Source organism: Bos javanicus, chromosome 16 (genome assembly GCF_032452875.1).
Source record: "Bos javanicus breed banteng chromosome 16, ARS-OSU_banteng_1.0, whole genome shotgun sequence".
Taxonomy (NCBI): domain Eukaryota; kingdom Metazoa; phylum Chordata; class Mammalia; order Artiodactyla; family Bovidae; genus Bos; species Bos javanicus.
The window spans coordinates 74,359,704-74,374,678 of NC_083883.1; the positions used below are offsets into that span (position 1 = coordinate 74,359,704).

A 14,975-nucleotide genomic window follows, 5' to 3' on the forward strand; every position below is an offset into this window, starting at 1 on the left:
ATAAGTTCTTGGGTGTTTGGGGCACTTCTGTATAAAGTTTCTTGCAAGGCTCCTGGGTGGAACCAAGATAATTGAGTTCTAGTCTCCCTCTCCTCCACTGACATATATGTGACCTTGGACAGGCCCTGCCCCTGTCTTGGCTTCAGTTCCCTCACCTGGCAAACAAAAGGAATTAAATTAGATTACCTTTAAGATTTGTTCCAGCTTGGAAATTTGATGCATGGAGCTTTTTAGCTCTACTGAAATTAGTATCAAGAAAGAGCTAGGATTTTTGGATTTTATTTTCACATCATACATAAGAGGGAAAGGCAATTCCTTTCAAATTTTGGCAAGCAAGCAGAAGTGAGATTCTTCCATCTTTCCTCACTTCTCCCGCCCTTCTTTCAGCTTCTGTGACTTACTCACACAGAACCCAAAGAAAAATACTGGCACTAAAAGAAAAAAAAATTCAAGTGTGTCTCTTTGAATTGGTAAGCTCTGTTGGAAAATTTGGGGGAGCAGGACTCTTCAAAGCCAACTGTTGTGAAAACACACCAGCGTCGTCTATAAGCACTTTCCAAAGCGTAGGTTTAGCAGTTTTTAATCCTCTCAACTGACTGGACCCTTCTGGATGGTACTGTCTGTTGATGGCAAGGGAGGATTTGAGTAAATGGGTGTGGAGGGTGGGGAATTCTATTTCCCGCTCCTGTTAGATTTTCTCTAATGGACCTGAAACCAGGGGGTTTGAATTCTGTCTGATCAGATGCTTTTAAGGCTCAGAAGGTCAGTATCCCGAGCAGCAGGCTGGACTGGGATTAAGGAATAGAAGAACAGCACAGAAAGAATTTTGATTGATCACTTTAGGCCTCCCTTAGTCCTCTGAACAAGACTCCTTGAGATAAAACATGCCTTCTTCAAAGCTCTGGATCTCAATATTAAAAGTATTAAACTAGCTGATAACTGGACGCAAAAAGCAGATATCAGCACTGTTAGCAATTCCCAAGATACAGCTGAGTGTGCTCTGTCATTGCTTTAAAGCCAGTTTATAAAAACACAACCTGCAATCTTCGTATGATTTCAACAGAACATGCAGACATTTTTAAAACTATTTTTGCAACTTTTGGTTCCAACTTAACTTTCTGTCCCAAAATGATAAGAATGTACTCAGTGCCAGTAACAGACATCTGGTTCCATCTGTGTTTTATCACATCTTTCCTCCTGCACATTGCAAAGCTCATCGGGCATTTCTTTGGGGTTTTTTGTTATCTGTTTTTGACCAGCATTTGACATTGAAATCTCTTTCAGCCCAGCCCTCCAGTTTATCCCAAATAGATGCATTATTTCAACAGCAGTTTTTTGAGGACCTACTATGGACTAGGCCCTGACACAAGTGGTGATGCTATTGTATATTATTGTGGTTTTAAAAAAGTCTTACCTTGGGGTTTCAACCAAATTTGACTTCTTTTTATTGATCTCGTTTTTCCTTTTGCTTCTTTTTCTCCCTTTCACTCCTCCTCTGCCTTCCCTTCTGCTTCATCTCTCTCTTCCTCTGTGGTTTCCCACTCTTTGGGGAGGGGCAGGATTTCCTGCTCAGAAGTTGGCTGGTTTCTGGGAGGAGCCAGAAGACCTGAATCGGGACTGGAACCAGCTAGTCTGCCACCTGATACAAGAAGGTGAAACATGGGCCAAGACGAAGGCCCTTATCCTAGGACTGAGCTTGCAGCCAGGAGGCGCCGGGAGTCAAAACCCAAAGGTGAGCCAGAAGGGGCCAGTCCTGGGCATTGGGCATCAGGGCTCCCCAAAGGACAGAGGCCCCCCCCGGCTGCCCATGGTGGGAATGCTTGGAAGTGGTCCTGGCAGTGGTTGCCCTGGAGACCTGTCTGTTACTACTGCTAGCTCTAAACGTGCCAGAGGCACGCCAGACAGAACCCCTGTCTCACCTTTAGCAAGCGCTCGCTCTCAGATTCCTGGCTTTGCCTCAGGGGAAAGCATCAAAACAAGAACTGGGTTTGGGCAGATTTTCCTTTCCCACCATGAGAGACCAGCAATCGAATGTACTGAGAGGCTGTGTGCCTACATGTTTCTTAATTATCAACTCCTTAGGAATCATCGAGATGACTCATAGACCACTATGGTGATCACATCAGAGGAAGTGTGGCGTGGACGGCAGAGGGCAGACAGGGTGCACAGGGGCTGGGGACTGCACAAGCAGGGGCAGTGATTCCAGCCTGATTCCCGCCAGCTAATGATGGAGAGTCGTATCCCAGTTCGGAGGTCTTCATTCTTTCGGACTAAGGCACGGGCAAAAATGTATCCACAAAAGTGTAATTTCTTCATCCGTGTATGTATTCTCTATTCAACAAATATTTAATGAACACCTGTCTATTGCCAGACAGTGGGTTGGAAACTGGTTGTGACCTGAACTGCCCTGGTGGGGAGTATAATTGACATGGGTTGTTGTACTCTGATCTCTCTGTGACTTGGGGACATCAGTTAGGAAGGACTGGAATCGTTGGGTTCTAATGTCCATCACTTCATGGGAAATAGATGGGGAAAGAGTGGAAACAGTGTCAGACTTTATTTTTTTGGGCTCCAAAATCACTGCAGATGGTGACTGCAGCCATGAAATTAAAAGACGCTTACTCCTTGGAAGAAAAGTTATGACCAATCTAGATAGCATATTGAAAAGCAGAGACATTACTTTGCCAACAAAGGTCCGTCTAGTCAAGGCTATGGTTTTTCCAGTGGTTATGTATGGATGTGAGAGTTGGACTGTGAAGAAAGCTGAACGCTGAAGAATTGATGCTTTTGAAGTGTGGTGTTGGAGAAGACTCTTGAGAGTCCCTTGGACTGCAAGGAGATCCAACCAGTCCATTCTGAAGGAGATCAGCCCTGGGTGTTCTTTGGAAGGAATGATGCTAAACCTAAAACTCCAGTACTTTGGCCACCTCATGTGAAGAGTTGACTCGTTGGAAAAGACTCTGATGCTGGGAGGGATTGGGGGCAGGAGGAGAAGGGGACGACAGAGGATGAGATGGCTGGATGGTATCACCGACTCGATGGACGTGAGTTTGAGTGAACTCCAGGAGCTGGTGATGGACAGGGAGGCCTGGTGTGCTGCAATTCATGGGGTTGCAAAGAGTTGGACACGACTGAGTGACTGAACTGAACTGAACTGAATGTCTTCCTTGTAGTAGCATCACTGGGCAGATTTTGGATAGTCATCTGTTTCTTAGCCAAAAAGGAACATTGGTTCTTCTGAAGACCCGTCTACTCCTTCAATATCTACACGTATCATTATCTATGGGCTCCCAATTCTTAAAGGATGAGGACTTTTTAGTCTTATTTTTCTTTCAGGAGCCAGTTGTTTTATCCGGAGAACCATTAAGTTCTATTGATTTCTAGCTTGCTGCTGCTGCTGCTAAGTCACTTCAGTCGTGTCCGACTCTGTGTGACCCCACAGACGACAGTCCACCAGGCACCCCCGTCCCTGGGATTCTCCAGGCAAGAACACTGGAGTGGGTTGCCATTTCCTTCCCCAGATTTCTAGCTCACTTACATTCTAAGGCTCTCTGAAACTGTCTGGTCACATACTGGGTATTTTCTCAACTGCCAGGTTTGGATTTGAATTATTTTTTTTCTCATTAAAATTCCTAATTCATATTTGATCTCATAAAAAAAAAAAAAACTATGAAAAAGACAAGTCTCCTTTTATTTCAACTGTTGGGTCTACTCCAGAATGCTCTTTGAAAATTTCCTGAAGTCTGTTTTCATTTTTAATTTATTATTTTTAATTTTTTGTCCACTATATCTTTAAAAGAAAGGCTTTTAGAATTGTTTTTTTGTGCTATGTTTTCTATTTTTTTCTTGCCTTCTTAAGGCACTTTCTTTTTTCATTTTACACAGTTGAGTTATTTAAATTTTTCCTTTCTTGGCCCTGCTATTTTTAAATATTTTTCTCCAGCTGAAGGATTAACAATTTACTGAACTAGTTGGTAAAGATCTAGTCCAGAACAACAAGTACCCAATAAAATCCTAAGTTATGTAAAAAATTTTTATGTGACTTTCTAAGATTTAGGAAAATCCTTAATTTTAACTCTTAATATGGCTCCAGGCCTGGATTTTAAATTTTAAGTTCTTTAAGACTGCCTTTTGGCTTAGCAAATTTACAATGTAATTATTTCTTTTTCAAATAAAACTCTGAAAAAAGGGCTCCTATAGAAGGTCAGGGAAAGGTGAGTGGAAGAGACAGAAATGAAATAAGGTTGCTTTCAGAAAATATTAGAGTCTTTGAAAGAGACCATGCTGGATTGGAATTTTGTTTTTTTGTCCTCAGCATACTAATCAAAGTAAACTATTGATTCTTTAAATTCCTGGAGTTCCTCTTAAATGTACTAATTTATTTAGGTGTTCCTCTAAAATGAATTAATTTATTTATTTTGATATGTCAAAAGTACCATGCTGACTATTGTTATTCTATACTCAAACTTTTTGCCCTTTGTCAAAGTAAATACAAGAGTAGGGATTATAATGCAACAAGAAAGCGGGAATTCTTCCAAGAGAAGTTTGCAGATTTGATGTAGAAGAACCGAAGAACGGCTATTAAGGACGTGTGCCTCTGAATGGGTATCTTGGATTCCCTTTCTAAGCAAAAGTTAGGACAGGGCCATGCATGCCACCTGACAATTTTCCACCCAGAATATAGACGAGAAAATGACTTTCTTTCACACCTTGGTGAGCAAAGGGTGCTTCCATGAAAGTTTTGAAGGGGACCCCAAGCCAGGTTTGATCATTTACCTTTTCCTCAATTGGCCACTAGGCTAATGGAGTTCCAACTATTGTCCCCAAGGATCAGCTTGGGTTGAATGCTGACTTATTGGGCCATTCCAGATGGACCATTTCTTTACTTGTGTATCAGAAACAAGGCATTTCAGTACAAAGCAAAAACATGTAAAATAAACTTGACAATATTGCTAAACAAAAGCAAAAGCAAAGTGAGAAGCAGGGGAATAGTAGTTTCATAGCAAATACAGTTATCAAAAGGTGTGCCTCCAAAACAAAAAAAAACATAGCAAATACAGTTATCAAAAGGTATGCCTCCAAACAAAAAAAACATAGCAAATACAGTTATCAAAAGGTATGCCTCCAAACAAAAAAAAAACATAGCAAATACAGTTATCAAAAGGTATGCCTCCAAAACAAAAAAAAACATAGCAAATACAGTTATCAAAAGGTATGCCTCCAAACAAAAAAAAACATAGCAAATACAGTTATCAAAAGGTATGCCTCCAAAACAAAAAAAAACATAGCAAATACAGTTATCAAAAGGTATGCCTCCAAACAAACAAACATAGCAAATACAGTTATCAAAAGGTATGCCTCCAAACAAAAAAAACATAGCAAATACAGTTATCAAAAGGTATGCCTCCAAACAAACAAACATAGCAAATACAGTTATCAAAAGGTATGCCTCCAAACAAAAAAAAACATAGCAAATACAGTTATCAAAAGGTATGCCTCCAAACAAAAAAAAACATAGCAAATACAGTTATCAAAAGGTATGCCTCCAAAACAAAAAAAAACATAGCAAATACAGTTATCAAAAGGTATGCCTCCAAACAAAACCAAAGAGTCTAATGAACTTATACAAGACTGATGTCTGATTGCTGCTGCTGCTGCTACGTAGCCCCAGTCGTGTGATTACTTAGTAGTAAATTCCATGGACAGAGAAGCCTGGAGGGCTACAAGTCCATGGGATCACAGAGTCAGACACGACTGAGCGACTGAGGATACACACACCACATACCTTTCAGATAAAATGTCTAATGATCTTATACAAAGGTCCTGGTATAATTATTTACCAAAATGTGCACCTGTAAACTAATATTTCTAATCCCTTTACACAAAGACTGAGATCTAATGATTTTATACAAAGACATACTTGATTAGAAATTATAGAGGCAGCGAGGCCTCAGTGCAACCAATCAAATTCAGATTATTGTTGAGACTGACTTACCTAGAAGCAGATCTGAAGGACAGTAGAGTTTGGACACGAGGAAGCCAGTAAGTGTGTCTTTTGAATTTTGAGAAAGCATGAAGTTCAGAGCTTGGTGTACTTTCCCAGACATAAGTAGGCTGACCTCATCTGTAGCAGCATATTTATTTGTTGATTGGTTGGCACTCTGAAATATATTTATGGAATGAGTCAGTTCCTGGTTAAATGATGGTCAGAAGTGAGGGACTGTTACTGATTGGTTGGCTTGAAAAAGCTTGTTACCTGAGGGGAGTCGTGACGTATGGAGCCAGTGGATTTAATGCTTGGCTCTGTTTACTATAATTAAACAACAAATTTTCCCTAAGAAAGTGTGAAACTTTTAAGTATCTGTGCAGTTAATATCTGCTATTTGTTTTCACTAGAACATAGTACAAGTTCACATTAGATATTAGCCCCAAATTCTATATATATCTTTATTTATATTAATAGCACAAAACTATGTATATATATTACTTATGTTTTGTTGTGTTTTGTAAAGAGCAAGGTGACTAATAACTGTTTCACTAGGACTAACTGTGAGGAAAATTAGATTCAACTGTGAGGTTAAGGTATTTTCTAAGAGAAAAGAGCTTTAGTTAAGTAAACTTAATCAGGAAATAGTATATTTTTAAAGTAAGTAAATTATCAGGAAATCATTTATTTTTAATTAAATTCATTACTTTTAATAGTCATCCAGCAAAAAAGAAAGTATTTGTCAACATGCTAAGAAAAAGAACAAAGAAGCGTTGAAAACATAAAAGAGAGTGGTTTCTAGAGAAGCAGGCTGGGATGGGAAATACAGTCCCTATTTTGTGGTTATATCAAACAGAATCCTAGCATCATGTAACTGGATGGGGCCTCAGAAACCATATAACTGACCTCCCTCCAAGTTTAGAAATCTCCTGTGCAGTTTGCACCATCCCTTGCATCCTCTGCTTGGGCATTTTTAGTAAAGGGGAGCTTAATATGTATCACAAGGCAACTCACTATGTTTTGAATTACTCTGCTTTCTTAATGACTTATTATCTTCTCCCTTGCACACCTACTTGCTAGTTTTAGTTCTGCACTTTTCAAGCCATATAAAATAAGTGTATTTTATTGGACTTTGTTGGGCCGACATGGCAGCCCTTCACAGATTTGAAAGTGATTTTTATGTGACACTACTGTATTTCATTTTATCTACGTCCATTCAATTATTATGTATGTGATGGGGCTTCTAGACTTTTATCTGCCCAAATTACTCTGATCTAAGCAGGTTTTTCCCCTTCATGGATACCACCTTACCTGTCTCCTGAGAAACCTGTATGTGGAGTCAAGAAGCAACAGTTAGACCCAGACATGGAACAACTGACTGGTTCAAAGTTGGGAAAGGAGTATGATAAGACTGTATATTGTCACCCTGTTTATTTAATTTATATGCAGAGTTCATCATGTGAAATGCTGGGCTGGATTTCAGTTTCAAGCTGGAATTGAGATTGCTGGGAGAAATATCAACAACCTCGGATGTGCAAATAATAGCACCCTAATGGCAGAAAGTGAAGAGGAACTAAAGAGACTCTTGATGAGGGTGAAGGAGGAGAGCGAAAAACCTGGTTTAAAACTCAACATTCAAAAAGCTAAGATCATGACATCTGGTCCCATTCCTTCATGGCAAATAGATGGGGAAGAAGTGGAAACAGTGACAGATTTTATTTTGGGGGCTCCAAAATCACTGCAGATGGTGACTGTATCCATGAAATTAAAAGATGCTTGCTTCTTGGAAGGAAAGCTATAACAAACTTAGCATATTAAAAAGCAAAAACAGCACTTTGCTGATGAAGGTCAGTATAGTTAAAGCTATGGTTTTTCCAGTAGTCATGTGCAGATGTGAGAATTGGACCATAAAGAAGGCTGAATGCCTAAAAATTGATGCTTTCAAATTGTGGTGCTGGAAAAGATTCTTGAGAGTCCCTTGGACAGTAAGGAGATTAAACCAGTCAATCCTAAGGGAAATCAACCCCGAATACTCATTGGAAGGACTGATTCTGAAGCTGCAGCTCCAGTAATTTGGCTACCTGATGTGAAGAGCCAACTCATTGGAGGAGACCCTCATGCTGGGAAAGATTGAAGGCAAAAAGAAGAGGTGACAGAGAATGAGATGGTTTGATGGCATCACGGATTCAATGGGCATGAACTTGGGCAAACTCCGGGAGACTGTGAGGGACAGGAAGGCCTGGCGTACTGCAGTCCATGCGGTCGCAAAGAATCTGATATGACTTAGAGACTGAATAACAACAAGAACAAGGAGCCAAAAGACCTGTACTCATAAAACTATAAAATACCGATGAAAGAAATCAAAGATGACACAAACAGATGGAGAGATACACCATGTTGTTGGATGGGTAGAATCAGTGTTCTCAAAATGATTATACTACTCAAAGCAATCTACAGGTTCAATGCAGTCCTTATCAAATTGCCAATGGTGTTTTTCACAGACTTAGAATAAAAATTTTGACAATTTGTAAGAAAATACAAAATATCCCCAATAGCCAAAGAATCTTGAGAAAGAAAAATGGAGCTGGAGGCATGAGGCTCCCTAACTTCAGACTGTACTACAGATCGGTAGTAACCAAGGCAGAAATAGAGCTCAGTGGTATAGAATAGAATGCCCAGAGATAAACCCATGCACTTATGGTCACCTAATCCCTAACAAAGGAGGCAAGAACATACAATGGAGAAAAGACACTCTTCAATAAGTGCTGCTGGGAAAAGTGGACAACTAAATGTAGAAGAATGAAATTAGAATGCTCCTTAACACCATACACAAAAATACATTCAAAATGGTTTAAAGACTTAAATGTAAGGTTGGACACTATAAAACTCTTAGAGGAAAACATAGGCAGAATACTCTTTGACATAAATTGCAGGAAGATCTTTTTTGATCCACCTCCTAGAGTAATGACAATAAAAATGAAAATAAACAAATGGTACCTAGTTCAACTTAAAACCTTCTTCACAGCAAAGGGAACCACACACAAGATGAAAAGACAACCCTCAGAATGGGAGACAATATTTGCAAATGAAGAAACTTGCAAGGGTTTAGTTTCCAAAACAGACAAACAACTCATGGAGCCTATACCAAAAAAAAAAAAAAAAGCAATGAAAAAAACGAGCAGAAGACCTAAATAGACATTTCTCTAATGAAGGCATACAGATGGCCAAGAGGCACATGAAGAGATGCTCAGTATCACTAGTTATTAGAGAAATGCAAATCAAAACTACAATGAGGTAATATTTCACACTGGCCAGAAAGGCCATCATCAAAAGCTCTACAAACAATAAATGCTGGAGAGGATGTGGAGAAAAGGGACCGTTTCCACACTGTTGGTGAGAATGCAAATTGGTACAGCCACTATGGAGAACAGTATCGAGGCTCCTTAAAAAACTAAAAATAAAACTACCGTATGACCCAGCAGTCCCACTCCTGTGCTTATACCTGGAGAAAACCATAATTCCAAAAGATACATGTACCCCAATGTTCATTGCAGCACTATTTACAAGAACCAGGACGTGGAAGCAACCTAAATGTTCATTGACAGAGGAATGGGTAAAGAAAATGTGATACCTATATATGGTAGAATATTACTCAGCCATAAAAAGGAATGAAATTGTGCCATTTGCAGAGATGTGAATGGACCAAGAGACAGTCAAGCACAGTGAAGTAAGTCAGAAAGTGAGAAACAAATATTTTATGTTAATGCATGTATGTGGAATCTGGAATAATGTACAGTTAAACCTAATTGCAAAGCAGAAAGTAGAGACATAGATGTAGAGAACAAACATATGGGCACCAAGAGGGGACAAGAGGGGTGAGATAAATGCAAAGATTGAAATTGACATATATACACTACTCTGCTGGTGGCTCAGATGGTAAAGCATCTGTCTACAATGCGGGAGACCTGGGTTCGATCCCTGGGTCAGGAAGATCCCCTGGAGAAGGAAATGGCAATCCACTCCAATACTCTTGCCTGGAAAATCCCATGGACAGAGGAGCCTGATAGGCTGCAGTCCATGGGGTCCCAAAGAACCAGACACGACTGAGTGACTTCACTTTCACTTTCACTTTCATGCACAAAACAGATAGCTAGTGAGAACCTACTGAGTAGTACAAGGGATAAAAGGTCCACTCTGTTTGTAGGACATGTATTAACCTTAAAAGTGCATTCCAGTGTATATATACATAAGGTGCAGACAAATAACGTTTGATTCCACTTACACGAGGTACCTAGAATAGCCAAATTCATAGAGTGAGAAAGTCCACTGAGAAGGGATGGGGAGTTCATGTTTAGTGGGGACAGTTTCAGTTTCAGAAGGTGAGAAATGTGAAAGATGGATGATGGTTGGGAGTTAGACAACAACGTGAATATGCTTCGTGCTACTGAGCTCTACAATGAAATATGGTTAAGATAGCATGTTTTGTATTATGTGACTTAAACCACGTGCACAAAAAAAAACTTTAAAAATGTGAAAGACACAAAGAAGACTTAGAGAGATGACCACCTCCACAAAACAACAAGGACTACAAAGTCCATTAGTGTGTGACCCACTATGAGACCCAGGCTGAATGAACTCAGAGGAATGACAAGGTCAGTGAGGACAGATAAGATTTTGGTGGCTTGGATTTAACCGTGTTGGGTAGTTTCTCCATGTACAGACATGAGGCATAACCTTCAAAGCTAAAAATACACAGGCATTTCCTGTATATTTAGGGACATATGTAAAATGTATGTAGTTTTATGTATAGGCAAACAAAAATCATAGGCATTGCCTTCTAAAACAAAATCCGGAATACGTGAGTACAGTGTGACAATAAGTGCAATATTAGAAACTATCCCTCTCTTGGGGAACCTGAGGTTTGTGGTTGCAAAAGGTGTGGGCACTGTGGGTGGGCACAGGAAGAGGGATGTGAGCAAAGGTGGGAAAGGCCAGAAGGGACGAGGAGGGTCCTGGGGGCTCACGCAGGGCATCAGGTGGGAGGGCTGAGATGTGGGTAGATCATGGAGACGCTGGAAAACCTTGGACAGGAGTTTAGGCGCTGATGCCTTCAATGGAGGAGCAGCAGGATGAAGGAAGGGCGAAACCCTGGTCCTGCAGTGAGTGTTTTGAGGCGAATATATTAGAGACTGCGGGAGGCGGTTTGAGATATTGACAGCTGGACCAAGGAGCGGCTGCATCGGTGGAAGAATAATAGAGTAAGAGAGGTGCTTGGGAAGGAAAACGGGAAGAATAAGATGGGGTGAACTTCTGAGACCTTTTCTGGACATTTAAGACGAGGTTATGTCTCCTTCAGAGAAGGCAATGGCACCCCACTCCAGTACTCTGGCCTGAAAAATTGCATGGACGGAGGACCCTGGTAGACCGTCCATGGGGTCGCAGAGAGTTGGACAGGACTGAGCGACTTCACTTTCACTTTTCACTTTCATGCACTGGAGAAGGAAATGGCAGCCCACTCCAGTGTTATACAGGGCCAAGTTTCCCATTTTGAAAACTGGGAGAACAGTGGTTCCACTGCTATTCTTTTGCTTTAAATCCATGTCTTTTCTCTTGGTTAATCTCACTGCTCTTTTGTTTGGAGTGATAGATTTCAGGCAGACATGCCACTTGATGTGGGCCAGAAACACTGGGTAGGATGTGAGCTGGCAGAAATAAAGTGGAAGGGCATGTGTATTGGGGGGGTGGGGGGAGCAGAAGAGGGTGGTAGTGGAGAGACAGTCTGGTCAGAGGCAATGGCAGGATCCTTGCTACATTTGGCAAAAGTCCACAGCCGTGGATGGTGAGAGTGAAATGTCCGTACCTGGCAAGGGCAGGAGGAGAGTGGCTTCAGGCTCCTGCCCCTAGCTACTTCTTTAAAAGCCACTGTTCGTCACTTTTTATGCTGATATGCTGAGCCCTACAGAGCCACGGAGACTAGTTATTAGCACAAAGGAACCTCTGTCCCTGGAGGAAGGGGACTCAAGCCTGTGATGACCAGTCTTTCCCCCTCTTAAATGAGAGCTTCCCACTGTGATTCAGTTTGTGAGGAGGAAGGCTAGGTGGAGCTAGACATTCAATGAAATGTTCTTGGGAGATTGCCTTCCCTCTTCTCCTGGCAGCTAGCTAGTTTTCCTCCTTGCCCCCCTCGCCCCCAAATACAGTTAGGAGGGAAGAGCTGTTAACAGGGCCCTCTGGTGCACAGGTGTGAGATGGCAAACAGGTTCTCTGCCCTAGAGTTAAACAGCATCTCTCTTTCACTTACTCTAGCTTGTTTATCTTCTGAGCTTGAAATGCGAAGTCTGGTGGGACTTAGAAAAGCTTCTGTCTTGCCATTCTTAACACAAAGCAAAAATAAATTCTCAACCGGCTTACAAGCCTGTAACATCAATATCAGAGTCAGGGGGCAGTGAAGCAAAAGTTGCCTGGTCTTCAGTGGACGCTCAGTCCACTGGCCTTAGGTAAGACCCCAGCACGTCAGCCCTCCCTGGAGCCCATGCTAGGCAACTGTGCCCCCCTCCACCCCCTCAGGAATCAGATGCTGAGATATATACAAAACGTTTTTTTATTTCAAAACGCAGTCACTGTAATAATAACAACAACAACAACAATAATATAAAAAAGCGTTTCTCCTCCTTTCACCCTCGTGCAAAATGCCAGATGCACTCAGGTGGCTCGAAGGTACCTAGCTTTGGACGTGGCGTCTTCCTGCAGTGCTGCACAGCAGCGAACTCAGTCCCAAGTTCCTTTTGGTGGATCCGCGTGGTAGTTCAGTTCTAGAAGTCGGTGGCTTCTCAGAAGCAAGTTCAGACAGCACAGGACGCCCGCTCGAGCCTGCCCTTCCGGCTCTGGCTCACTCGCCCCTCTCCGGGGTCTCGCTTCCCTTCCCTCCGCCGGCCCCCGAGCTCCTAGGAGGCGTGCAGCCGGTTGGACAGGGCCCGGCTGCCCTGGACTGCCTCCAGCGGCTTGCCTTGCTCCCGCGGGGCCGACTCCCCCCGGGCGGCCCGCAGCTCGGCCAGGGTCGCCTCGCGCTCCCGCCGGCGGCCGGCGGCCGCGAAGGGGCCGCACACGGCCTCCATCAGGCCGAGCACGGCGCCGAAGAGCGCCAGCACGCCGCCCAGCACGTACATTCGCACCAGCTTCGCGCTGGGCTTCTGCGCCATCAGCTCCTTGGCCAGGGGAATCAGCTCCTGGACCGTCTCCATCTGGGCTGCGGGGCTCTCGGGGTGGGGGTGACCTGCGGGAGCAGCGGATCGGGGCAGGGGGACCTTCAGCCTCCGGAGGCCGGCTGCAGCTCCCGGCTCTCTCGGGGGGAGGCCTGCAGGGAGCGGGGGGCGCACCGGGGACCCCGCGTCCCGCCGCGCTCCTCCGCGCCGCGCTCACCTACAGGGGCGCCGTCCGAGCTGGGGCGGCGGTCGCCGTGTGCGTGGGCCCCGCGCCTCTGCGCTCCGCTTCTCGCCTTCCTCCTAGCCTCGGGATGGGGACTCAGCGCCCCGGGGCCGCTTATATTTGTTTCTCCGAGCCCCGCCTCCTGGGCTCCCGGGACACCGGCCAGAGAGAGGAGGGGGAGGAAGGGGAGAGGCGGGGCAGGGACCTTGGGGTAGGGGCCACGAGCTGTGCACGCCGCCCCGGCAGTTGCTAGCCCGGGATGCGGGGGGCGGGGGCCTGGGGCCGGGGGCGGGGAGGAGGGCCTGGAAGTACAAAGGTGAGGACCCGGAGCCCCGGGAGGAATCCGCGCCCATTCCCGACCTCTTTCTTAATGGTGTGGGTGGATCACAGCTTCCCTCATCCGGGGAGGTCTGGAAGGACCCCTGGTGAGGACACCTGAAAGTGAAGTCAAAGTCGCTCAGTCGTGTCCGACTCTTTGCAACCCCATCGACTGTACAGTCCAGGGAATTCTCCAGGCCAGAATACTGCAGTGGGTAGGCTTTCCCTTCTCCTGGGGATCTTCCCAACCCAGGGAGTGAACCCAGTTCTCCTGCATTGCAGGTGGATTCTTTACCAGCTGAGCCACAAGGGAAGCCGGGGTTCTACTTAACTGAAAAATTAGTTTTCATAAAGAAAGTTTGTCATTTTCCCGCACGTATAGGGAATTGAGGTAGAAGGAAAGAAGAGGGATCCGGTTATGAAAACAGAAAGGGTCTCCAGGCTCTGCATAACGAACGAAGTTTGTGCTTATAGTTATATTTCTGTCTGGTCTAACCGGTTTAGTCATGGGTGCTTGCATTGCTAGGGTCACTTGATGGATAACTATTCATTGAGGCTGCCCTTTATGCACAGATGTGTGTGTGTGTGTGTGTGTGTGTGTGTGTGGTGTGATGTTTGTGTCCGTAGGGGTTTGTACTTCTGTGTATCAGGGAACTGCCATTAAATCCAAAGTCCCCACTACCACTTAAGACGTGAAGTTGAGCACTGGGGCGAGGTGAACATGGAAAGGTGGGCCTTGGGGAAAGTTTGCTGGCCTGAACTGCAAATATTTACTGCGTTCCTCAACAGTTATTTGCCACTCCCCTGGACCTGGGGAGCAGAACGGCTGTACCAGCTCTATTTAGCATAGAAACAGTTTAGGAGCAGAAAGCTGAGAGTAGACCATTAAGGTAAGAAGCTAAAAAGTAGAGAATACCCTTGGAAGCATGAAGAAGGTAAGGTTGATTTTAACCAGGATTAAACTTCATCACCTTAGTGGCGTGGGGCGGGGGGAGGGTGGGTGGGGCAGGGAGGGTTCCGGTTTAGCCTTGGTTATCCATAGATCAGAGTTAGTTAGCAAGTAGGGGAAAAGGAGAGACCCTGGGCCAAAGCCCTTCAAGCAGAGAAAAGGAGAGGGCAGGAAGAGGATGGGGAAATTGGACTGGCCAGACAATTGCAAAGGTCAGTGATGCAACCTTGCAATAGCTTGGCAATGTCAGTCAGGCTGAGCCCGAGGGGAGGGACCCGGAAAGGGCTGTTGCAGGGA

General features: G+C 44.0%; 2 protein-coding genes across 3 annotated transcripts in view; both read right to left on the reverse strand.

Annotated features, from left to right (window-relative positions):
• The window catches only part of HSD11B1 (hydroxysteroid 11-beta dehydrogenase 1), a 76,893-nt gene extending 64,415 nt beyond the window's left edge, over positions 1–12,478 (reverse strand). The window contains exon 1 of one of the 2 annotated variants that reach the window (XM_061383631.1): positions 5,996–12,478. In XM_061383631.1, the coding sequence (XP_061239615.1) occupies positions 5,996–6,107 (112 nt within the window). In that variant the 5' untranslated portion in view covers positions 6,108–12,478. Of the gene's footprint in view, positions 1–1,414; positions 5,023–5,995 lie in introns of those variants that run through there. The other variant, XM_061383633.1, reaches the window with a different exon arrangement.
• Positions 12,479–12,569: 91 nt separating this feature from the next.
• Positions 12,570–13,522, reverse strand: G0S2 (G0/G1 switch 2). The gene has a single exon (XM_061383637.1). The coding sequence runs from the start codon at positions 13,225–13,227 to the stop codon at positions 12,931–12,933; it is 297 nt and encodes a 98-aa protein (XP_061239621.1). The 5' UTR covers positions 13,228–13,522; the 3' UTR covers positions 12,570–12,930.
• Between the last annotated feature and the right edge of the window lie 1,453 nt (positions 13,523–14,975).